The following is a 23,925-nucleotide window of genomic DNA, read 5'->3' as shown; positions in this document are numbered from 1 at the left end:
GGTGTGTGGCTCTTCTCTCTCATCTTTCACCAGTTTGTTGGTCTTTTGTTTCACCTTGATGCCCCTGGCCTCTTCTGCGGCCTGCAGGGGCCTCAGTAGTCGCTCCTTTTGTTCTCTATCTTGAGTCTGCGAGACCATGATCACTATCTGCTTTATCTTGTTGCAGATTGGATGGGTCATCATCTACAGGTTGGCTGCTCTCACAGCTGCTTGCTCTGCTATCTCCCAGGGCAGGTTGTTGGATCTCAGTCTGTCTGCACACATCACTACCCTCCTGTATTCCATCTCATTGGCTAACTCAAGTCCATCTTCTGTGGCTGAGACTAGTACTTCTCTGTAGACCTTGACGTCAGAGTGTGTTTTGTATTCTTCTGCAATAGCGTGTATCACTGCAAAATGTGGGAGATAACCTCCACTGATTATCACCACAGACTTTGCTTCAGTAGGGCTCCCTCCGCTCTTCTTGCTCTCTTTGGTAACCGGAACCCGCTGTCTTCTGCAGAGCCTTTTCGGAACATCGTATTCCTCGTCTTCAGGTTTGAGTTGGTGATGACCAGCTGCTTTAATCTCCCAGGGATCTCCGATGAGATAATGGGCCACTGCTCCCAGCTGGTTGCTGTATCTCCTCCCCCCGGATGGCAGCAAAGGCAATGGGGCTTTATCTCGTCTGTTCTCCTCACAGGCTTTTCATCTTCTTCTTGATCTTGCTCAGATACCTGCCGACCATTGCAATTGGCTTTTGTCAGTGCCTTTAGGCTTTTGATCACCGAGTTCGTGGCTTCCACGGGGACTTGGGCACAGGCCGGTTCCAGGGAGACCGGTTACTCAGGCCCCGCTAGTGCTGGTGATAGGGGTTCTCTTTAATCCTCGGTGCCTTCGTCTGGGCCCGAGACGTCATCCTCCTCCGAACCTGCCTCCCTCGGGACCTCGCTGTTCGAAGCCGAGCTCTGCCGAGTGTTCAATCTTCTGCGGACATCTTCATCTGCTTGCTCTGCTGCTAGCTGTTGATACTGATTCACTTCAGCAGCCTCTTGTGGTCTTTGTCTTTGTATTTTTGGGCCGCTTTTACTGTGCCCTTGGAAGCTAGCATGGCCCCAACCCCGGCTGCTGTGGTCAACATCTTGAAGATCGAGTCATAGTTCATTGCGGGGCTCACTAGCATGATAATCCGCCCCGTTGGCAGAGTTTTGGTTCTTTCATTCAGGTGTTTTCCCCACCAGGTCAGCCATGTTGCTGTGTCTTCTTTCTTCTTGGGTTTTGGCAGGCACTCGATCACGAGCTGCCATTGCTGCCCCACTTTCTGTGTTGAGATGTAATATCCTTCATTCTTAATATCTTCTATTATCTCTCTTTTGTCTATGACAGGGTTATATTCTTTAACGTGTTCCCAAACTTCCTCTTCCCAGGTGTCCCATCCTTCCCCCAGAAGGATGATCTGGCAGGGTAGCTTCGGGGAACCCTCCGACTTCATTCGGGTCGTTTGCTCCTCCTGCTCTCCCGTTGGGCCGATCAACTCTTCAGCTGCCAAGAGGCTAGGTGGAGGACCGTTTACTCCCGCTGCAGAGGATGCTTGCGGGATCTCTTGGCTCACGTCGTCCATGGTCTTTGTCTTTGTCGTCTCGAGTCATCTGCTCCGTCAAAGCCTCTCGCAGCGCTTCGAGCAGGGATGAGGGCAGACTTGGTTAGGCTACTAAGTGGTCACGCTCGGACTTGACTAGGTCCCCCTAAACGCCCACTTCTTTTCCTGCGGTGCTCTGTGCACCTCCTGCAGGTTCAGCGACCCTGAATGGTCTTCGGTTCAGTCACTGCTTCAGCAGTCCTGAGTCTCATGCTCAGTAAGCTGCCTCTCCATGTGAAACCTCCTCAGCAGGCTCCTCTGCGCAGTTTCACACTTCGGCTGCTACAATAGGAAAAAGAGGCCTCTTCTGGCCTCGGTGATTAATGGGTGGGCGTGGCAAACTTAGCCACGCCCACCCAGGAATGCCACCTATTGATCCGCGCCGGTATAACCGTGCATAGGGCTACTGGTCCAGCTCTCCGTTACTAGGGTTAGGTTCTATCTGCCAACAGGCCCTTGACCTACTAGGATTCTGTAGAACTGCTTAGGCTGGTGTTGAGGAAACTCGCCTATCCAGAGGTCTATCTTGACGTCTACTCAATTAAGAGGAAAGCAGCCACTAACAAGCGTGTCTAATAGAATGATTTAACTACTGAGGCTACTTAGTTGAGTCAACTATTAGAGGAAGCGGGGTAGACGTCTGTATTAAGGCAGTTAGAAGCTAGGCGAGTTTCCTCGACACCAGCTTAAGCAGTTCTACAGAATCCTAGTTGGTCAAAGGCCTGTAGGCAGATAGAACCTAACCCTAGAAACGGAGAGCTGGACCAGTAGCCCTGTACAGAGGTAGTACTGGTGCGGAACAACAGGTGGTGCTGATTCCCCACTCGCCAAGGACGACCAAGTCCCCGCCGTCAGGAACCTGGGCTGCTGGCGACTCCGGATCCCCCTCAGCGGGCTTGGAACTTGCCGACTCCCTCAGCTGTCTTTCCACGGTCACAGCAAGGGTTGTCATCTCATCCTCCTCGTGCTCCAGCTCGTATGGTGAGATCGGCTCCCAGTCCTCAGGGTTGTGCCATGCACAGAGATCTTGCGGCGCCGATTCTTTCGTTGGTTCCTCAGCTGGTTCATGTACAGTTCCTTCATCTTTCATCGGGGTGTTTGGGGGCACCTCAGCCTCCAGGGCTAGATCCATTTCCACTATCTCCTCTATTGCTGGATCATACAGCCACATCGGGGTTGGCTTGATCTGGATCAATGGCAGCTGTTGCTCGGCTTTCGGCAGATTGGTTCCTATGGCCACAAATCTGCCATCCCCCAGGTAGGATGTGGAGACTCAAGCTCCGTCAGGCAACTCCAACATCTTCATGAACACTGGGCAGTAGATGGTGTCTGAATGGGTATCAATGGTGCTCGATGCCTTGCCTGCTGTAGTCCAGACCAGTTGTGCATTCGCTTTGATCCTCAGACACTCATGTATCAGCATCGTGGGCACTCTCGCCCCTACTTTACCACAGTAGAGACCCCGGGCAATGGTAATCTGGAAGAAAGTGGTGTAGCACTTCCTGCACCACAGCTGATGTGCAACATCTCAGAGGTATGTCACCTGCTCTAGGGTGACCATACAACAGGCACACCTGGCTTCTTTCTGTAATGTGAGCATATATAAAGGTTCATTTTAATTAATAACTTTCGCAGCGTTACGTAGCATAGCAAGCAAGCACACAGGGCACTTCTCCTTTTCTCCTACACCTGTGCTTCTCTTCTCACGGCGTGCCTCTGGCTCATTGAGCTTAACCAAGGTGACATCAGCACTGTAGGGGTACCTCCCGGACTTCTTGGTGTTTCTCGCCTTGCGAAGAAAGCTTCATACAGCATGAACCAAACTAGAGTGGGGATTTCTACGCTGGGCACAAACCAGTAAAAGGTAGCCGTGATACTCCAGCCAATGCCCCAGAGTGTAATGGCAGCAATCTTCAACAGCCAACGCCTTCTTCCTCTGTCTTGCAGCACCATGGCCATGACCACAAGATACTCCAATAAGGTAATGACTAGAAATCCCTCGTAGAGGATGCTGATCCACCTCATCAACCTGTAAAACACCGTGGAGAAATCAAGACTCATCCAAAGGACAATGAGTATTCCTTTGCAGATGCCCGCTCAGGTGGTGTCAGTTCTGGTATGCCCCAAGATGTAGGTCATGAACATGGACAAAGTGCATCTTCCTTGTCTTCTGTAGAGATTCTCCACACAGTTCTTCGCACCCCCCAGGATCAATGCTACGTTTCTTAATGGCTGATCAAATGACCATTTTCCAACACAGCAGAAGGTGAACCAGGTAATCTCAATTGCCCAGAGCTCCACTGCTCTTTCAAAAGCTTCTTTGCCGCATAGCATAGCAGAATCGTGTGAGGTATTTGTCATACTCACAGTGGACAAAGTCGAGTTTGGGGTTGCTGTTGTCTCAGTGCTCATGATTGATGACATGGTTTAGCTGTCTGTTACCTTTTAATTATAATTGTTGTCTAAGTCTTTCTCTTGGTTGCTTTGCTGCTCTCCCTCCAGGTCCCGGAACTGCAATGGCCAGAGGGCTCCGGTGCTCCACGTTTTATAGGTCCGTAAGCCCCTCCTGTCGACGGAGGAGGGGGCTCCCTCCCGTCTTCCTTCTTTGGGACGTGAGTTTCTTGCAACAGGAACAAATGGCAGCTCGGGTTCCTCCCTTCACAGTGGCGCAGCTGATGAGGCCCAGAATGATCAATCCTAGTAGCATCAGGAGATATGGCCACAGTCAGGCACACAGTTCTCATATCCAGCCTCCTAATTTATGAATTCCCTTGCTGATTTTCTCAGCCACGGTCTCCACCACTGTTGCAGCTGCTCCTGTCACCATGCTTCCCACTAGCTCATACCAACGGCACTTGCGCTCTTTCTTCCCCTTGCCACACTTCACCCAGTGCTCCGCTGGCAAGTGGCAGGTTCCGTTGTTGTAGAAGCGATTGGATCCCAGCCATCTTTAGTCTCTAGGCCAGGGATGGGCAACTTTTATGACAGAGAGGGCCACATTTTTTTCTCCAACACTACCGGGGGCCACACTACAACTATGAATTTTCATCATACACTACTTCATATAGACATATTTTTACATTTACGAAAAAACAAAGTAGCACATATATTGTGGCAATTATCAATGTTTATTGTACTTGTTTTTACAATTTTTAACATTCAAAATGCATGTATTTTTATGCTACAAGAAAAAAGTGCAATAACAATTAAGAGTAAAGTGCAGAACTCCAACACAAATTGCAACAACAAACATTTCTGTTTGTAATGGCTTAATTTGGACTATATTTACATAGCCCTCCTATTCCACATGACGTTTCAAGTAAGGTCCTGAAAAGACGCTGCCTCACCTATACTTGGCTGAGCAACATTTGTCCTAATGAGATACTTGTGGCCTCCCCTGCTGCTGCACAATATTCTGAATGTCAATGTCAGTTTTTGTGCTTCCAATTTGCATGAGCTGGAACAGAGTTTCATCTGTCAGCCTGTTTCTCTCTTTTGATTTAATGTGCTTCATAGTTGAAAAGCTGCTCTCGCAGATGTAGGTGCTCCCAAACATGCTGGCCATGGAAAGTGAAAAATCTCTGAGCAATGGGAAATGGGACTCGGGTAGCAGTCTCCAGAATGAAATCCCCTTCTCACTTTTCTGTAACTGAAAGAAAGGGTCCAACTGTACTTCGCAACTCGTGGCTCCATGGCGTGGAAGTCTTGGAAGCGCTCATTGAACTGCTGCAGCAGAGTTTTTATGTCGGCTCTGTACTTTGGGAATATTTTCTCACATTCAGGGACATCTCTGCGCATCTCTTCACAGGAGGGAAAGTGTGACAGATTTGGAGACGCGGATGAGAAACCATCTCTGAACAGAGCCAGTTTGTGCCGAAAGGCGCTCATGTGTGCGTACAGGTCCGATACAGTTTGGCATATCCCCTGCAGCTGTATGTTAAGATTATTTAAATGTGAAGTGATATCGGAAAGCTGTATCCTGGAGTTTGCGGCAGTATGCACTTGTATCACAGCGAACACAGTCCTCCAAAAACACAGGGAGTTCAGTGCGCAGCGCAAAAAACCTCTCCAGACACTTTCCGCGCCTCATCCATCGGATGTCAATGTGCATCTGTAAATCCCCATAGGCGTCATTCACCTCTTCCAAAAAGGCAACAAATTTTCTGTGACTGAGAGCCCTGTTACCCCCTCGAATGAGATTAGTAACTTTGGTCACTAAATCCATGACGTGGCTGAAGTTAATTGTCTTTGCGCAGAGGGCCTCCTGTAAATTAAAAATAAATAATATTAAGACTATGAAAATAGACTTTATTATAAATTCATTAAGTAGAATCAAATCAATAGTTACCCACCTGATGTAGGATGCAGTGCAGTACGGGGCAGTCAACTCCGCTCTGATGGAGGAGCCACGCGAATCCGGTGCGTCTTCACTGCATGGACGGTGCTGAACGTCAGCAAGACTAAAGAGCTGATTGTGGACTACAGCAAGAAGTAGCAGAGGGCATAGCACCCACTCAGGATCAGCGGGACAGAGGTGGAGCGAGTGGAGAGCTTCAAATACCTGGGTGTTAATATCAAGCAGGACCTGACGGGGTCCTGTCACATCAACACCTTGGTGAAGAAGGCTCTACCTCCTCCTCTTCTTGTGTGTTTTGTTCCTTTTTTTTTTATCATCTTAATATTGTTTCGGTGTGGAACAGTTATGCAAAGCATTTCACTGCGCGTTGTACCATGTATAACTGTGTTTATGACCAATAAAGGCCTTGAATCCTTGAATCCTTCGTAAAGCTGCCCATTCTTCTTGGCAAAAACCCTCCAGTTCCTGTAAATTCCTGGGCTGTTTTGCATGAACTTCATGTTTGAGATCTCCCCAGAGTGGCTCAATGATATTGAGGTCAGAAGACTGAGATGGCCCCTCCAGAACCTTCACTTTATTCTGCTGTAGCCAATGACAGGTCGACTTGGTCTCGTGTTTTGGATTGTTGTCATGTTGGAATATCCAAGTGCGTCCCATGCACAGCTTCCGGGCTGATGAGTGCAAATTTTCCTCCAGTACTTTCTGATAACATGCTGCATTCATCTTGCCATCAGTTTCCCGTGCCTTTGTAGCTCACACATCCCCAAAACAGCAGCGAGCCACCTCCGAGTTTCACAGTAGGAATGGTGTACCATTTGTCACAGGCCTTGTTGACTCTTCTCCAACATTTATGGTTGTGGCCAAAAAGTTCAATTTTGGTCTCATCACTCCAAATGACTTTGTTCCAGAAGTTTCCAGGCTTGTCTCTGTGCTGTTTGGCAGATTGTAAGCAGGATGCTTTGTGGCATTTGCATAGCAACGACTTTCTTCTGGCGACTCGACCATGCAGCCCATTTTTCTTCAAGTGCCTCCTTATTGTGCATCTTGAAACAGCCACACCACTTTTTTTCAGAGAGTCCTGTATTTCAGCTGAACTAATTTGTGGGTTTTTCTTTGCATCCTGAACAATTTTCCTGGCAGCTGTGGCTGAAATTTTTGTTGCTCTACCTGACCGTGGTTTGGTTTCAACAGAACCTCTCATTTTCCACTTCTTAATTAGATTTGAACACTGCTGTGTTTGTGCATGTTTGCTAAATGCACGAGGTGACATCTGGAAACAGTCTACACACCTTAAACAACTGACCCTTTTTGTTGTCGCTCTTACTGATAATTAGATGTTCAAACACTTAAATTGTAATGGGCTTACAGAGTACCCAGGTTCAAATACTAATGGACTGTACAAAACTACTCCCTATTTTGTACCGTCCATTGCAGTGACCTGCAGTCAGGGGAGGTAGGTGAGGCAGAGCGTCACCTGACATCTCAGAAAGAAAAAAAAATATAATGATAAAATTATTTAAATGGTTATATTTATCCAGTGATTTGTACTATAAAGTATTTGTTTTTTTCATTTAGCTTTTTAAATTCAAAATCGCAGAATTTTCGCAATTTCCCATTCAAATGCTTGGAAGAGAAGCCGGTGAGGCCTGCAGCAATCTGTGCCTCACTTGGATTGCACAATTCCTCACTACCTACACTGGCTGGCTGCACTGACAGCGTGCTGCTGTCTGTATGTCGCCAATAACATGGTTCATGGTTTTGTGGGCTACAGCTTGTATGTGTAAAGAGTGCAGATATGAAACATAACCTGTAAACTGCTGCCAATCAAATGACAAATATGCTACTGTGTAGAGTGCATATATTTGTAAATCGGATTCTGATGAAGTCAGTGCCTCACCAGCAAGATATCAGAACTGTGATTTGTCATTAAACACTTCTGTCCTGGATAATTTTGATGTTTTCTCATTAATAGTAGTTCTTGAAACTCATATGTGCAATACAATTCTCCAATAACCCCAAATTCCCCATGTCTGTTGGAGAGTCTCAGTCTAAACACATCTCCATGTCATGACAACAATGAAAGAAACAACTGTGAAAAGGTTCACAAGTTCTGCAGTTGTTGGGATCACAATGCACAGGCTCAGTTTGTTTAGCAGGGGTTTGCTCAGCTCTCCAAACACAGGGTGTAGGTATTTTTCAGGAAATGGGTCCCTGTATTCAGTTACTTAATGAGGAGACTCCTTTCCCTCCAAGACAGCCTCTGGCTCCAAAGCTCCATGACCCTCTGAGTCCTCTGACCAGATGCCCAGCATTAGTCAGCACTGACCCAACTGTGACTTCCAGCTGCTTTTAGGCATTGAGTTTTAGCTTGGCATCCATATAAGCCTGTATCATCCATAGTTTGAAGATGTAGCCTTAAAAAAGTAGAGGACACAGTTTTGTTGAAGAAAAAAATAAAAATAAAAAAAAATACACAGAATAAAAATACACTGACTCCTCAGCCCTCAATTTTGTGTGTACTTTTTATTATGTGTACTTATCTATCAGTCTAACAAATAGTAAAAACATATAATGTCAGTCTACACTAGGAAGTAGCTATCCATTATCTCCATCATCTATACACCACAATCCTCACTGGGGGGGGCTATCCCAGCTGACTCAGCTACTCGGCTAACAATACACCTGCTAAACATGTATCAACACACACAAAGACCCATTGTCTTATATTTAAGATTATATTTTTGAAGTATAAATATCTTACAAGACAATTTTGAAAAGTTATATGAGATCCAGGACAGTGCTGAAGTGGAGCAGGTGTGTTAAAGCAAAAAAAAAAGAAAAAATCCTGAAAATATGTTCATCACACTGTGTTTGTAATGTTCTGCATGATTCCTGAACTGAATTACATTTAAAGAAACAAAACCATGAACTTCCCTGGTTTCACATCATAATGCAGATTCAGTGAGACTGGAGCATGAACTGATTTAGCTTCTGGATGGTAAATGTATCAGCAGACTGCAGTCACAAAATAGTTGAGTTTCTCTTCCTCGTGTAACTTCTGGTCATGAATAATATTGCTGACATGTTATTTAATGTGAAGAATGACACCATTTGCAAAGCTTGCATTAATGAAACTTCAACTGTGCATCAAAAAATAGATTCATGTCCATCATTATCTTTTTCTCTCTGTTTAGGTCCCAAGGGTCTACCCGGGGATGAAGGACCAGGTGTAAAGGGAGAGAAAGGGGAACCTGGGGCTCCAGGTAGTTCTTGGTTAATTTCGTCATTATACCACTGTGGAGGTTCAAACCCCTGACTTGACAACATGAAAACATCCATCCATTAGCTATACGCAGCTTCATCATCTGTAGTGTCATGGGGAGCTGAGGCCTATCCCAGCTGACTCAGGGTGAAGGCAGGTTCACCTGGACAGGTAACCAGTCTATCACAGGGCTACACTTAGAGACAGACAAGTAAGGACACTCACATTCACACCTACGAACAATTTAGCATGTGTCTGGACTGTGGAAGGAAGCCAGAGAACCTGGAGTTCCCATGCTGCACGGGGAGAACATGGAGACTCTACGCAGAAAGATCCTTGGTGTCTTCACCGGGACGTGAACCGGCGACCTTCTAGCTGTGAGGCAACGGTGCTAACCTCTAAACTACGATGCAAGACCAAGAAATATTTATGAATTTCAAAACCACATGTTAATGTATGTTGCGGCGTCCAAACAAACCTTTTAGCCGCTGAGAGTTTGAGGTTGGGTCCTCAGGTTCGCAGATTTGTGACGTGCTAGGAGGCTATGATAACAGATACGCTGAGATCCAGAATGCTTTTGGTGCATTTATTGTAACAAACAGCACAGCGCTATCACAGCGCAATGAAGATGAATGGATGGAAAAATGAAAACCAGTGGATTAAACAGATAAAAAAGTAATTAACGAATGGATGGGTAGCGGTCAACAAACATTGTGGCTACTACCCAACCCTGACTCTCTCCTCCTCTGTGACACAGGTGAGTGCACACCTTTATACACACACAATTCCGCATGTGCACACGCCCACTCCCACTGTGCAACACACACACACACTCAGGCACACCGTGCTCCTCATCTTCACCCTTGTATGTCTCCTACAATGTATTTTTATGACTTTGTGGATGATTTTGTGATTTCATTAATGACTGACATTTTGTGTGTTTAATAATGTTAAATCAGAATCAGAATGATTTATTGCCAAGTAGGTCTGCATATACGACGAATTTGACTTGGTGTTGTTGTGCTAAAATAACAGTACAACTGTTACATATAGATTAAAAGTGTTGGCAGTTGTAACTGTAAAGTGTACAAGATAAATTAGAAGCAGTTTTATAAATCTTTTTTTTTTTTTTTTTTTTTTTAAAGGTAAAATAAATGTCACTGTCAAGGCTACAAGCAATGGCAATGCAGATAACTTTACAGCTTGCTTGCATATCTTTGGCAATGTGCTGTTTCTTAACTGTGATAAGGCAGCTGTTTGACTGATCACTACTTACTGTACATTCTGTGTTCAGGCACGCATGTTTATGTTATTCTATGTCTTATACTATTCATGCTGTAAAACCTTGTCAGTTCAGGAGATGTGTGAAACCAAACAACTAACATGAAGACAGAAATAGCAAGAAGGCTGCAGTCCATCATGCCTTTGCACAATTCAGCTCTCTATAGAGCCGGGCCAGAGCCAGCCACACAAAGAGAGTCCCTATGCTGACCCAGTAATGTGCAGTTATCCCTCATGAATATCTTCCTAAACATCTCAGCTGCTTAGAAAGTCTGAAGCAGTGCTAATGTGGTTCACACAGGTGAGGAGGACAGTGAGGGCACCCTCATTACCCATTACCCATTCTGTCACCCACTCCTCCACTCCTCAACCCCCTGTCTCAGTCCTATCATTTATTTATCCACGTCAGCCCTCAATTACAGACGACGGTCTTCGGAGCCAGGGAGCAGGCCTGGATGACCTGCGGTTGGTCTGGCTAATGAACAATGGAGTGAATCTCCCCTCATGTTTATTTCCGGCTTTCACCCACAGCAGGGTCCCCTGGGAGGAACAAAGAGACAAGGATTCTGAATTACAATTAGCACTTTGTAGTTTTAATACACCTTGCCTGCTCCCATTTTCCACCCATCCCTCTGCATACAGAGAGAAGGACAGTGGAAGGAAAGGGAGGCGTGCCACTTACAGGCAGACATGATGGTGGTGTGACTCAGCCTGATGTCCCCTGAAGGGAGAAGCAGGCAGACAGATAGACTGTGAATCAAGTCCTCCCTCGTCTGGACTTGAAGTAAGTTGGATCCAGAGCCATGCTGTCACTTTCTCATGGTGGCCAATCCATTTACAGCAGCTCTGTCCTGAAATTAAATGTCTTACTCTGCATTCCAATTTATTCTTGTGCATCACTCAACTCAACTATTGATGATGAGCATTTAGTTTTTAATTTAGGAATCTCGTATTAATCTTTGATGTCATCTGCCTGTGGCTACTGGATGGAACTGCAACAACTTACAACAACAACGTTTTTTGACCAGGATATGTCATTTAACTCACACACAAAGCAAGTCTCTAGGACAGCCTTGATTCACCTGGACATCCTGTCTCAGAGTGATGCTGAGAAACTAGTCCATGCATTTTTAACTTCTGGACTAGACTATTGTAATTCCTTTTTATCAGGATGTCCCAGAAACTCTCTCAAAAACCTTCAGCTGATCCAAAATGCGGCAGCCAGGGTTCTGACAGGAACCAACAATCATATTTCTTCTATAATAACTTATTTTCATAGTTTATAAGAAAATATAAAATGTAACACAGTGTCACTTTTACCTGCTCGGTGAATGTTGTATAAACTTGGCACAAAGCTAATATTTTTTACTTCCAGTGGTGAAATGAATATTTTCACAGTAGCAACATGGTTAAAGAAAATAACCAGTCTTACACGCAGCATCTTCAGTTTTGTGGATCTTTCTTTTCAGACTGCTAATCGTTGCAAACAACAACAACAACAACAACAACAATAAAAATAAAACAACCTAAGCCACAAACCAAACACTTAAAAACAATAGAAATAATCAGAATTTTATCTATGGGCTCTGACATTCGACATCTGCCCTATCAAGGAGCAGGAAATTTAAAAAAAGAAGGACACAGGCTAGTTCAGTTGCTGCATTTCATCAGCTGCCTACCCATGAAATGTGGGCATGCAATCTGAGAGATTTTTTCACTTCATCATAAAAACACATGCAAACTTCCATCTGCACTATGATCTACAATGAAAACACCTTGTTATGGCCAACTTTACTGTGTAGTTATAAAATTAAATGTCATTTGTTTGATTGCTTTTTATTGTTATTCTTTGTGCTCCTAACAAATAGCCAAGTTTCTTGATGATTTCCTAAACCCTGAAAATTCTGTCCATGTGTAATGAGAATCTAACTACTACTTCACCACCAATCAAACATCCAACAGCTGTTAGGGAGCTGAGGACTCACCCTGAGGACAGTGCTCTGTAACAAATGATTCAAGTGCAGTCTATAAACTGTGACTCTGTGTGACAGCTCATCTGTCTGAGGTGAAGAAGTGCACATGGGGACTTGTGCTTAGATTCTGACCAATCACAATCAATCAAAAATGAATGGATCCCAGGTCTGTCTTTGAGAAAGAGGGACGGAATAAAGAAAAATAGCAATTAGAAAAATATTTTCTAATATTTTCTTTTCAGCACAGTTGTAGCAAAAGTTGGTCTGTTGTACAACAGTTAACAGAGCCTCTTGAGTTCAGTGCCTTTTCAGTCTGTCTTTTTTGGCATGTTGCCGTATAACATTTTTACCTTTCCCATTCACTACAGACTACTTTAGCTGTATAGATAACCCCACTGTGGTGACATTGTAATACATGTGTTGTAGTAGTACAGCATTTCACAAACCCCCTTCCTCTAGCTGGTTAAGTGTGAATCAGAATGAGATGGCATAACATAATTGTGTCAATGGCAACTTTGCAATTTGTGCAAGATGGAGATGAAATTTGCTGATTACAAAAAATAAGTTAGCATTAATTAAAGTTAGGAGTGTGTGTGACTAATCAGTGTGTTTTCTCCAAGTTGTCAAATAACTTGAAATATTTCATCTGAGCCATTAACTGTAATTAGAACTTTCTCTTTTACTTCACCAACGTTGACAGGCTTCACAAATAGGGGGGAAAAAAAGAGGACAGATGCTGCTGCAGTCTAAAAGATTCTTCTGTTTGCATTTGCAGACACTGTTGAGTCTTGGGTCTTAATATGTATGTGTTCCAAAGTCAGCCGACTTCTGTTTGTGTTTTTGGACAGGACACACTGACCCAACCATTGTAATAGTCTAGTTACATCATGTAGGAAATATAAATAATGCTTCAGCTGAGTTGTTACAATAGACTGAATGCTATGACTCTTTCACCTGCCTTTGGGCCAGAAATGATCAGGCTGCCTTGTCCAACATGAAGTCAAAGGTTACTTCATGGATCAACTGTTGGTGTATTCAAACCTTCTCAAGAAAAAAGGCTTTACAGTTTTCAAAGTCTGATGTGAATGCTGTTTAATACAGAGTCTGCAAGGATAAAAATGAGTAAACATGAGATTTTGACCAACTCTTTACAGCTTCTTATATACACTTTTGTAAATTCCCACCAAAATCTCCCCCTTCTCCTGGGAAGCTATAACCCATTCTCTCGACAAAGACATATCAGATCATCTCTGCCAGGATTGGATTTGTTTTTTTCATGTTTGCCAGTGTCTGATCCAACCGTGACAAATTTTACCTCTTCAAAAAAAAAACAAACAAAAAACAAAAAAAAAACAAAAAAAACCAACCGTGACAAATTTTACCTCTTCAAAAAAAAAACAAACAAAAAACAAAAAAAAAACAAAAAAAAAAAACACCACACACAAACAAGCAAAATGTATCAACAGTGCACTCATTGTGCATTGTTTTGAGCTTCCAAATATAGCTTTCCTCCAAAGTCAGAATCTCTTTCCGAAGCCAGTATCTGTCATGGATCGGGTTCAGAGACTCAGGAGCAGACAGATGACTCAGCTGACCAGGCATACAATAGAAGTTTTTATTTAGCAAGTTACCAAATTTACAGAAACAGAAAACAGGGTCAAAGGTAATGTGACACAGATTATCAACAGAGACACCTACAGGAATGGCAGAATAACTACACATTAAAACATTTGTGAGAATCAAAAATTTTCAAGTACACGATGAGAACGGTAAACTCAACACTAACAAAACCAGGTTGGGAATAATAAAATTTCATTTAACTATTAAAATATTAACAATTCACACAAGGAATTTCCACTATGCTAATGGCTACTCTAGTAGAACTCACACCTTACTAACAGCTGACAGAAAGAGAACGGGAAATGAAGGTGGTGGCATGGCAAGGCAGACCAGATGCAGCAGTGGAGTTCTTGAAGACAGTGGTGTTGCAGACAGACCAGGTGAGGTGGTTGCAGAGGGAAGGAGCGTATCTTTTCCAGAGAAAACAGGAGTGGGTGACGGACAGACGGAGGGTCAACCAGGTGTTCGGAGCAGCAAGGTGGTTCCAACTGATGCAGAGGAGAGAGGTTAGCACACAAACAGAAACAGAAAGCAACGGATAAAAACTGAGCCATGGTTTTGCTAACAGAGACTGGTTTACAGTCCAGTGTCGAGTAGTGGACTGGAGGCTGCTTATATTGTGGCAGGTGAGTCATTCTAGAAGCGCCAGTCCTCGCCGCAGGTGCAACCAATCACTTAATCATCCGATCCACTGCACCTGCACAATGGGCACACACACACCCTCCTAAGGAAGAAGGAAAAGGGAGAGGGACTGCCACTAGGACTGGACAGAGGTGGAGGGCGTGACAGGATCTCATTCGCTCGCCAGCTGCATGGCATTGAACTACACACAAACCCACGAGCTCACACATGAACTTACAAGGTCATGTCTTTCTACTTCACACAATGTTTTTATCCCAGCTACTTTATTTTACAAGTTTTTCATGAGTTGTGGTCACATAGGGTTGTTCAATTTTTTTACATGAATTTAATTTAAACATCATATTTCCTAGTTATGTCATTTGTTTGTACATGAATCTGACTTGAACATTATACTTCTCGGTTTTGTCATTTGTTCAGCTTAAAATCTCACAATACTTACTGTATGATCAATTTTAGATGAAGTTGGACACAAGATACAAGCAGAGTGACACATTTAGATACTTTTAGTGATGCTAGAAACAACACAGGATTGTAATGTTTTGTAAAGTAAAGCTAATGAACCCACCCCATGACATTTCCTACTGGGATATTACATGGGTCATTAAACGGATCTTGAAATAATACACCAATGGAACTAGGGTTTCATATTTTTCCAATGATTCAGTTTCTGTCAGTGGCAATGTTTTCCAACTGTTTACTGCTTCTGTGTACCATGCATTCAAGCTCAACATCCCTGGCCGATAATAGGCATAATCATTCAGAGAAAAAAAGCACGCATTTGGAATGCACGGCTGTTAAAATGCTGGCCATGTAACTGCAGTGGCCCTACTTAAAGTCTGGCTGTGGAACTTTGCTGCTGACTGTAAGCTAATTGATCACTGTGGTGAGCTGAAGGTTTACAGATCTTGAATGACACTATGATAAACTGTAGTCCATTTGAGCAGGTGAGATAGCTGGTAGAAAGGGCTGAAAGATATTGAAGCCCCCTGTTAAGCTTAAGGTCCAGCAATAACTTTCTGTAGGTTCACTACATGCAGCACCCTACACAGTATACACAATGTTTGACCTTGTGTTGGTATACGGCTGTTAACAAAAGTTCATATACACTTATAAAGGCAGTCTGGAGTTTCCAGTGAGTCTTGTAACTGAATTTTCCATGATGATCATTGAAACCCATTCATCTTTGTCACAATCAGACATTTTGGTTCTTTCATAGATGTATTATAGATTTTCTGGAAATATGGCAAAAATCTGTTGGGTCAAAAATATACATACAGAAATTTTAATTATTGGTTAAATCAAATTCTCTTAGGGGCATGACCCTTTAAATTGTTGGTGAGACACTCATTAGACTCAGCACTACAGTGGGAAAGTCTGAGAAGCTCCACAAAATCTAAGAAAAGTACATCACTGACTAGAACAAGTCAGGGAAGTCACTTGGAGCCATTTCAAAGCAGCTACAGATCCCAGATCATCTGTGCAAACAGCTAATAAAGTTCATGGTACAGTTGTGTCACTGCCATAATCACTATGACAACACAAGCTCTCACCTGCTGCTGAGAGATGATTAGTCAGAATGATCAAGAGTCAACCAAGAATAATACAAAAGCAGGTCTGAATGAATCAGAAGCTGCTGGAACACAGCTGTCAGTGACCACAGTGTTTTACATCAACATGAGCTGAGAGGCTGATGAAGAAGGAAGTTCTTCCTCTAGAAGCAGAATCTTAAAGCTCCACTGAAGTCTGCTGCTGGTCACATGGACAAAGAAACAGCCTTCTGGAGGAAAGTTCTGTGGTCAGATGGAACAAAAGCTAAGATATTTGGCCACAATGACCAGAAATATGTCGGAAGAAAACAGTAATGAGGCCCTTAACCTCAAAAACACCAGGTTTAGTGTCTTGCCAAAGGACACTTTGGCATGTGGAGGGATGGGGGAATGCCAGGGACTGTGGACAACCCACTCTAACACCTGAGCCACAGCCTCCCATGATAGAGTTCCATGACTGCAGAGTTTGACTAGTTCTTCAGTGGTTACATGACCGTAACTCCCTAAAATCTCTCTCTGTGTATCAAAGTTACATATTTAGAGAGCCCTAACTCTTGCTCACCTGCAACTTTGTTCAGTCATGGTAAAAAATCACTGGGAGGTTGTTATTCTGGAGTCATTCAGTCATACATGTCTGAATCAGAAACTGATTCAGAAGAAGAACAATGATTCAGGAAGCCCAACCTTGCAAATGGACATGATTGGTTTCTTAGGCTTGCTGTGCTGTGGGTGAAACTCAGTTACTCACCTGGGGGAGACTCATGATTAAGATCTTCTTTATTTGAAAGTAAAGATCTGAGTCAATTATCTTGGCAAGACATATAGCTGAATTTTTAATGTGTACATACATTTTTCTATTGTTGCAAACCTTAGTGTATCAGTCCTTTTCTGAAGTCCACCCTCTCTGGCTTCATCACTAATTAGAATCAGCCTACCAGTTCTGACTGATTAATATTTACCCTGATCATCCAATGGTTGCAAGTGTTGTCCTTCTGCCTGCTTCACACGCCTGTTTATTTTTTCTTTGACACTTAAGAGGATAGGGCATGTTCTTTTCATGTCAGCCTGAGGACACACATTGAGAGGCATTTCTGCTGATATATTCAATTCCCACAGAGATATTAGAATACACTACTGCTTTGTTCTTATAAGAACAGATGAGAAAAATCATGAATAATTATATGTAGAACTCATGGAAAACACATATCTATATAGAAACACATAGGGTCATATGGATAGCTGTGGGTGATTATAACTTCTGAATACACGAATAAATGACTAAAGTGTCACGGCCAGGTGGCTGCAGGAACGTGTGTGCGGGACCCAAAACGAGAGGGAGGCAAGTTAAAAAGGAAAACAGGTTTATTGGGGAATCTAGTCTAAAGCGCAGCAGGAAAACCAGAGGTGAGGGTGGTGTCTCGTGCCGGTGCTCATGAGGGGAGAAGTGAGGTCTGTGTTGTCAGCGTGAAAGCTGGTGTGGGAAACCTGAATGGCTGGAATGGAGGCTGAATGGAGGAGACGCTGGAAACACACAAGGAGAACGCAGGTTACTGGAGAACTTGAGAGTGAATACAAGAGAGAGCTTAGTTCGAACAGCTAAGTGGCCTGAATGTACCACACATTGGGTAGGCAATCATCTGGCGCTGGAGCACAGGTGAAGAGTGGCTTTATCCAGCGCGCTGATTGGGATGATGCACCGAGTGCCAGAGTGGGAGCATCCTACTCCAAATCCGCCCCACCCAGCCTGAAACTCAAAAACCAGCCCTCCACAGAAAAAGACACAATCACAGGAATCATGCACAACAAACTAAACATGCCCATATCACAACATAAAGATATATATGTGCCTAGAAACACACATGTAGATTACATTTTCCACTGCAGCTACATATGAAATACTGGAAGTCTGCATTTGTTTTTGTTTTTTTAAACTGATGTCAGTGCACTGTGGTTTTTTGTTTGTTTGTTTTTTAAGTTTTTTTTTTTTGGCCTTTTTGCCTTTATTTGATAGTGCAATGTAAGAGAGAGAGAGGAAGTGGGGAAGGAGAATGGGGGAAGGACCTGTGGAAAAGGGCCATGAGCAGGATTCAAACTCATGACTCCCCTATACATGGGAAGCCAGCCCAACCAGGTGAACCACAGCGGCCCCCAGTGCACTGTAGTTTTAAGGTAGAAATGCTCAGCCACGGTGCTGATTGCTTATTTTGCTCAAGTCTTTTGGGATGTAAAAAACACCATGTGAACATGTTAAAAGAAAAAAAAGATTTGCAAAGGAGGGGGTCTTTACAGGCAGCCCAATGACTGTGATGTCCCTTGATGAGAATCTGTATCACAGCATGTTCCCTAAGGTGCCTGTGATACAGCCATCTGTGTGAGGAAGCATTTTTCAGTGAAACTTGTGTTCTTGAATGTAATCTTTTCTTCTTGGCTGACCTGTAAAAAGTCATATGTGGTGACATGCAATGAACAGAAGGTATGTCAGCATGTTTCTTAAGACCACAGATGCTAAATGGAGGAGGACAGCGACTGGTGAGAGCAAAGCAATAGGAAAGAATTTTGGCCAGTATAGACTAACCAGCAGAACAGAGAAACATGAGAAGGGCCTGAAATGTTACTCTTGGTAAGTTTTATTTGCAAGAGATTTTGTTCACAGCACACTACCATTCTAGTTCATGTGTTCATGTGATAAAATCTGAATTAGTTCATTGAAGTTTTAGATCTCTGCCGATATCCCTGGTGAGATGTGTGCATGTGATGTGTCCAGTCATTTTCTTGTAAAAACAATCTGCTACAAGTAAAAAAAATGCATTCATATCTGTACTTAGGTAAAAGCATGTATGTTTTTTTATTTTTGTTTCTTAATGTACCCACCATGTAGGCTAAATTACTCTGTCAGGATTATACTGTTATTTATTATGCCAGTGGATTCTCATTACTAATGCGTACATATGGAAACAGCAGTTTAATTTTATAGTTGGGGTGAACGTGAAACTGATTCTAGCTGTTTTATATTCTAGTGTGCAAAGCAGAAACTAGCACAAAATGAAAAAATAAAAAGTATGCATACCTCACATCTGTATTCAAGTACAGCACTTGAGTAAATGTACTTGGCAATAGTACTTTTGCCATCTAATATATATGCACACTCTGTGTTTATCACATCTGAATGTGTAAACAGCTTAAACACAGTCTAGACACACTGCACTCCAGCGTCCTCACTGTGGTCACAGTTGTGAACGCCAGCTCCACTGTGCTGGCAGCCAAAGATGTCAGACTCTTCTCCTGTGCACCGCAGGTCATCCAGCCAGATCTTACCAGAGCCTGCACAAGGAAAGTACTGTTACAGCTGACATAAAAAGCCCACAGGGATAGCACTGTGAAAGATTTATCTGACAGAGGCATCCAAATCTAAACAATGATGAAAGAAAAAGTATTGATTTACAAGAGATGGTCAGAAAAAATACACGCACACACTTCTTTGAGAAGATGACAGAATGGGCTTCTTACCTGGGGTGGCGGTGAAGGTGGAAATGACGGATTGAAAGCCCAGCATCTTACAGATCACTTTGCCATCCACCATGTCAAAGTTGTCGTCACAAATGGTGCCCCAGTCATTGTTGTGCTTAACCTCCACTCGTCCTCGATATTTCCCCGGGACAAGACGAATGCTCACTGGTGGCACAAAGTTGGAGGTGATAGGATTGAAGTGCATGTTTGCATGAATAACAAGACAGCAAAAAAATAAAACATCATGACCACTCACAGATGGTGTGAATAACATCTCAACAGTATCTGTCCATATCTGGGATATATTACAAGTTAAGTTAATCTTGAGTTTGCAGAAATGGGTTGGTTAAAAAAAAAAAAAAAAACCCAAAAACAAATGCAATTTTTCAGGAACCAAATCATTGTGTTCAGATAACTGGATTGGAGGGATGCAAGCAGAAGCCGCTACGTGGCACATCGCATGCAATGCTGATGACAGAAACTGTATCACAATGACTGACTGAAGTAGCCAATTCTGCAACTACCAACCACCAACAAGAATCAGGCTTTTCCCAGTCACGATTGCGGCACTAGTTGAATGACCTGTTTGTCACTCATTGTTAGTTACATAGTTTAACTATGAAGTTATAAGGTCCCATTTTAGGATGTAGAGTTCAAAAAGTTCAAAGGTTGGTCGATTGCCAACCCACATTCACACAAAGAGGTGAGATCAGTGCAGGTTCACTGTCAATGCACAGTGAGAGGTATCACTTCTAATGAATGCTTTGCTACTGGCCACGAACAACCTTGGTTTGTCTGGAAGACACTGAACTATCTGCAGGGTGGTGAAGGACGATGTAAGGTTTCCATGAGCAAGTGGAAAATCTCAACCACTGATGCTTGTGTATGTGGGGAGGTCCAGACCATGGAACATCCCATGAGATGTGGTAGTGCTCCACAATGTACTGGAGATGACCTATAGCCATGCCAAATGCCACTGCAATCGCCTGTGCCTGCCGCTGGAAGGACGCAATATAGAAGACGGACGGACACAAGGAAGAAGAACTGGATTGTATATCTCTAAAAACTACAAGTCTTATGGGGAACTCTTGGTCCAAGGACGGACAGACTGTGAACCAGTGACAGGAGGATAAGCTTTCCTAAGTCTGATCTGCAGCAGCACCAACTCTCAACTTTCAGAATTTAAAGGATCTGCTGCCTAACATCTTGATGCTTAATACCACAGGACAACAACAGAGGTTTGTGGAATCCATGTCTCTGGCAGGTCAAAACTGTTTTGATAGCACGTGAATGACCATCAGCAGTTGGTCAAAATATGTGGCTCATTAGGCAAGGAGAAATCATAGGCAATCTTTGCAATTTAAGTGTTTGGGGTTTTTTTTAGAATTTTTTTAAACATCTCTCAGGCATGACAGTAGTTTCTGAAACTTCTGCTGCTTTCAAAATTGTACTGTACACACTCACACTCGTTTCCTTGTTCTCCCTTTTCCCCTTTGGCACCTTGTGGTCCAGCGAGACCTGTGGTAGAAAAAATGGCCAGTTGTGACTTTATAAATACATTGAGAGTGAAATGACTGCCTATTACTTGATAGTTTCTAATATTTTATACATGTGGAGAAATTTGATTTGAACAGTCAAATTTTCATTACTTAAGTACACACTCACCCTCAGATCCATTGAAACCATGAGGTCCTCTCACACCTGATGAAGATAACAAAATGATATCTCATAAAAAACACTTGTACATTACTGCTAAATCTTGTCTTCCCGGTAAAAGTGGATTAAACTGACACTTTAAAGCGGCTTTTAGAGGCCAGGGGCCTCATTTATCATCAGTACATATGCACAGATGTGTGCGTAGAGCAGGCCTATTCAATTATTTTTTCTTCTGGGTCAGATTTGAAAATTTTCAGATGCTATTGGGCCGAAGACCCCCTACTCATATTATTTCTCGAGACTTAACTATATGCTACCACCTAAACTAAATCATAAAATTAAATAAAAGAATTCACAATAAAGGCTTTATACTGCATAATTTATTATTATTATAATATATACATCAAAATATTTCAAGTGCATTGCAAATTTTAATGGTTGGTCCAAACTTTGACCAGAATATTTTTAACAAGAAATCTGTTCACCACACATATGTTTAATAAAAAATAATGTGGAACAACTTTTTGCAACAGTAAAGTCTTCTACAACATTTTAGATGTATTTTCAAAAGTGCATTTGTTGAACTAGAATGGCCAACTGAGGCAGTGCATTAAATATTTCAACACAAGAAATTGCAGCAAGTGAACATTTAATAACTGTAAAATGAAAGCTTCTTCTGCATATTCAAAGTAATGCTGACTTAATAACATCAGTGTGAGAAGTGACATGTTTTGTTTTGAACAATAGCCGTAACGTTTGGCTCATACGAAGTCAGTGCAATACGAAGGCAATGGTGCAGGGTGGAATCAGTCATGGAGCATCGCAGGTTTGACTTGATTGCGTTCATGTGAGAAAAATTTGATTCACACACATACGTGGAGCCAAACATGCTAAGCACAGTAACAGCTATTTTCTTAAGGTTTGGGAACTGGTGAACATTTATGTCACTCCAAAACTGGATCGCTCCATTTGTGCGCAGCTCTTTGGGCAGCGATAGGGATGACTGCATGTCCACAAGTTCAAGAATGAACTGGACCTCGTCAATAGAAGGGACCACTTGCTTTGCGCAGGTGGACAGATTGTCATCTGTAGCAAGAGCAGAAAATGGGTCTTTGGTAAAACGCTTCACCTCTGTAGGGAGTGATAGGCCATCCAGCCGGCTGGCAAAGTTGTCTTTTAGTTTCGCAACTAAATCTGTCATCGCCGCTGTGACAGGTGCTGTAGGTGTGATGCATTTGTGTACCGTAGGAAAATGCAACATTCTTCCTGAGCTCAAGTCTGCAGCAAATAGTTCCAGTTTGGCTTGAAATGCGCGTGTCTGTTCCACCAGATCAATGATGGTTTTCTCTCTGCCCTGGAGTCCGAGGTTTAGCCGATTTAAATGTGTGAACAAATCAGATAGGAAACACACATCTGCCATAAAGTCTGCGTCCATTATGCGGTTTAGGTGCGCTTCTGCTTTTTTTTGCTCGCTGTCATGAAGGAAAACTGTAATCTCCTCCTTGAGCTGCGGAAATGTCAGACAGCAGCTGGCGAAACAAGCGATGCTGGAGACTTGAGGTTGCACGTATGAAGTTTACAGTCGCCATAACATTGTCCATTACACTTTTGAAGTGTCCGTTTAGTTTCGCACACAGCACGGCCTGGTGCACAATACAGTGCAAGAATGTCATCCTCGGAGCAACAGCTGTCCACCGCGCTGTCAGTCCACTCACTTTCCCAGTCATAGACAGAGCACCATCAGTCACAAGCATACAGACCCGAGTCACATCCAACCCATTGTCTTGAAAGAAAGACAAGATTTTATCAAAGAACACCTCACCGGTAGTGTGACCTTTGAGGGGTAGAAGGCAGAGCAGCTTCTCGCGAAAACACCGGTGTCCACATCATAGAAGTGCACATACACACACAGCTGTGCAGTGTCAAACCGATCTGTTGAGTCGTCCAATGCGATTGACATAACTTCAACTTTTTTCAGGTCACTCAGCAGAGCCTCAAACACATCTGTTGCTAGTATTTCCACTCTGCGCGTGTTTGAGGTATCTGATAGGGGCATGCTTTTGACTGCAGATGTCACACTGGCTTTGATTTTATCGTCGTGGATTACCTCGTCAAATATTGCAATCATGCAGTCTCTAACAGTTTCAGAATCAGTGAAGGGTCGTTTTTTCTTTGCTAAAGCGGCCGTGGCCCTCTCTTGTGCTGTAAATGTCTTCACTAATGTGGAACAACTCCTGTTATAAGATGCTAGCCGGCTCTGCACCTTGGTCGCCCTCTCCTCTGTCCCTTTAGGAAATGCTGTCCCAAAAGCTCGGTGTTTCTCAACATGGTGCCTCCGAATGTTATATTCTTTTAATACTGACAGGCTTTCATTGCAAAACAAGCTCAGTGGCTTAGAGTTCAGTCTTTGAGGTAATATAAACATGTATTTTTCAGTCAGTCAGGGTTAAAACGGCGATTTT

General features: G+C 43.2%; 1 protein-coding gene and 2 long non-coding RNA genes across 3 annotated transcripts in view; 1 reads left to right on the top strand and 2 right to left on the bottom strand.

Moving 5' to 3' along the window:
* Positions 1-534: 534 nt before the first annotated feature.
* On the top strand, positions 535-21,256 carry LOC103355599 (uncharacterized). The gene is made up of 4 exons (XR_520099.1): positions 535-546; positions 2,225-2,228; positions 9,905-9,912; positions 20,381-21,256. It is a non-coding gene; the product is annotated as an uncharacterized LOC103355599 (long non-coding RNA).
* On the bottom strand, positions 17,645-18,243 carry LOC103355598 (uncharacterized). The gene is made up of 2 exons (XR_520098.1): positions 17,916-18,243; positions 17,645-17,821 (listed from the first exon to the last, which is right to left on the bottom strand). It is a non-coding gene; the product is annotated as an uncharacterized LOC103355598 (long non-coding RNA).
* The window catches only part of LOC103355600 (macrophage receptor MARCO), an 11,625-nt gene continuing 6,609 nt past the window's right edge, over positions 18,910-23,925 (bottom strand). Inside the window, exons 3-6 of the mRNA XM_008279454.1 lie at positions 21,473-21,508; positions 21,272-21,325; positions 19,808-19,972; positions 18,910-19,621 (exon numbers count right to left, since the gene is read on the bottom strand). Coding sequence (XP_008277676.1) covers positions 19,491-19,621; positions 19,808-19,972; positions 21,272-21,325; positions 21,473-21,508 — 386 coding nt within the window. The 3' untranslated portion in view covers positions 18,910-19,490. The remainder of the gene's footprint in view (positions 19,622-19,807; positions 19,973-21,271; positions 21,326-21,472; positions 21,509-23,925) is intronic.

The sequence above is a fragment of the Stegastes partitus genome, unplaced genomic scaffold (assembly GCF_000690725.1).
Source record: "Stegastes partitus isolate 25-593 unplaced genomic scaffold, Stegastes_partitus-1.0.2 Scaffold159, whole genome shotgun sequence".
Lineage (NCBI taxonomy): Eukaryota > Metazoa > Chordata > Actinopteri > Pomacentridae > Stegastes > Stegastes partitus.
The sequence above is the reverse complement of the archived record's forward strand: the minus strand, read 5'-3'. Positions and strand labels throughout refer to the sequence as shown.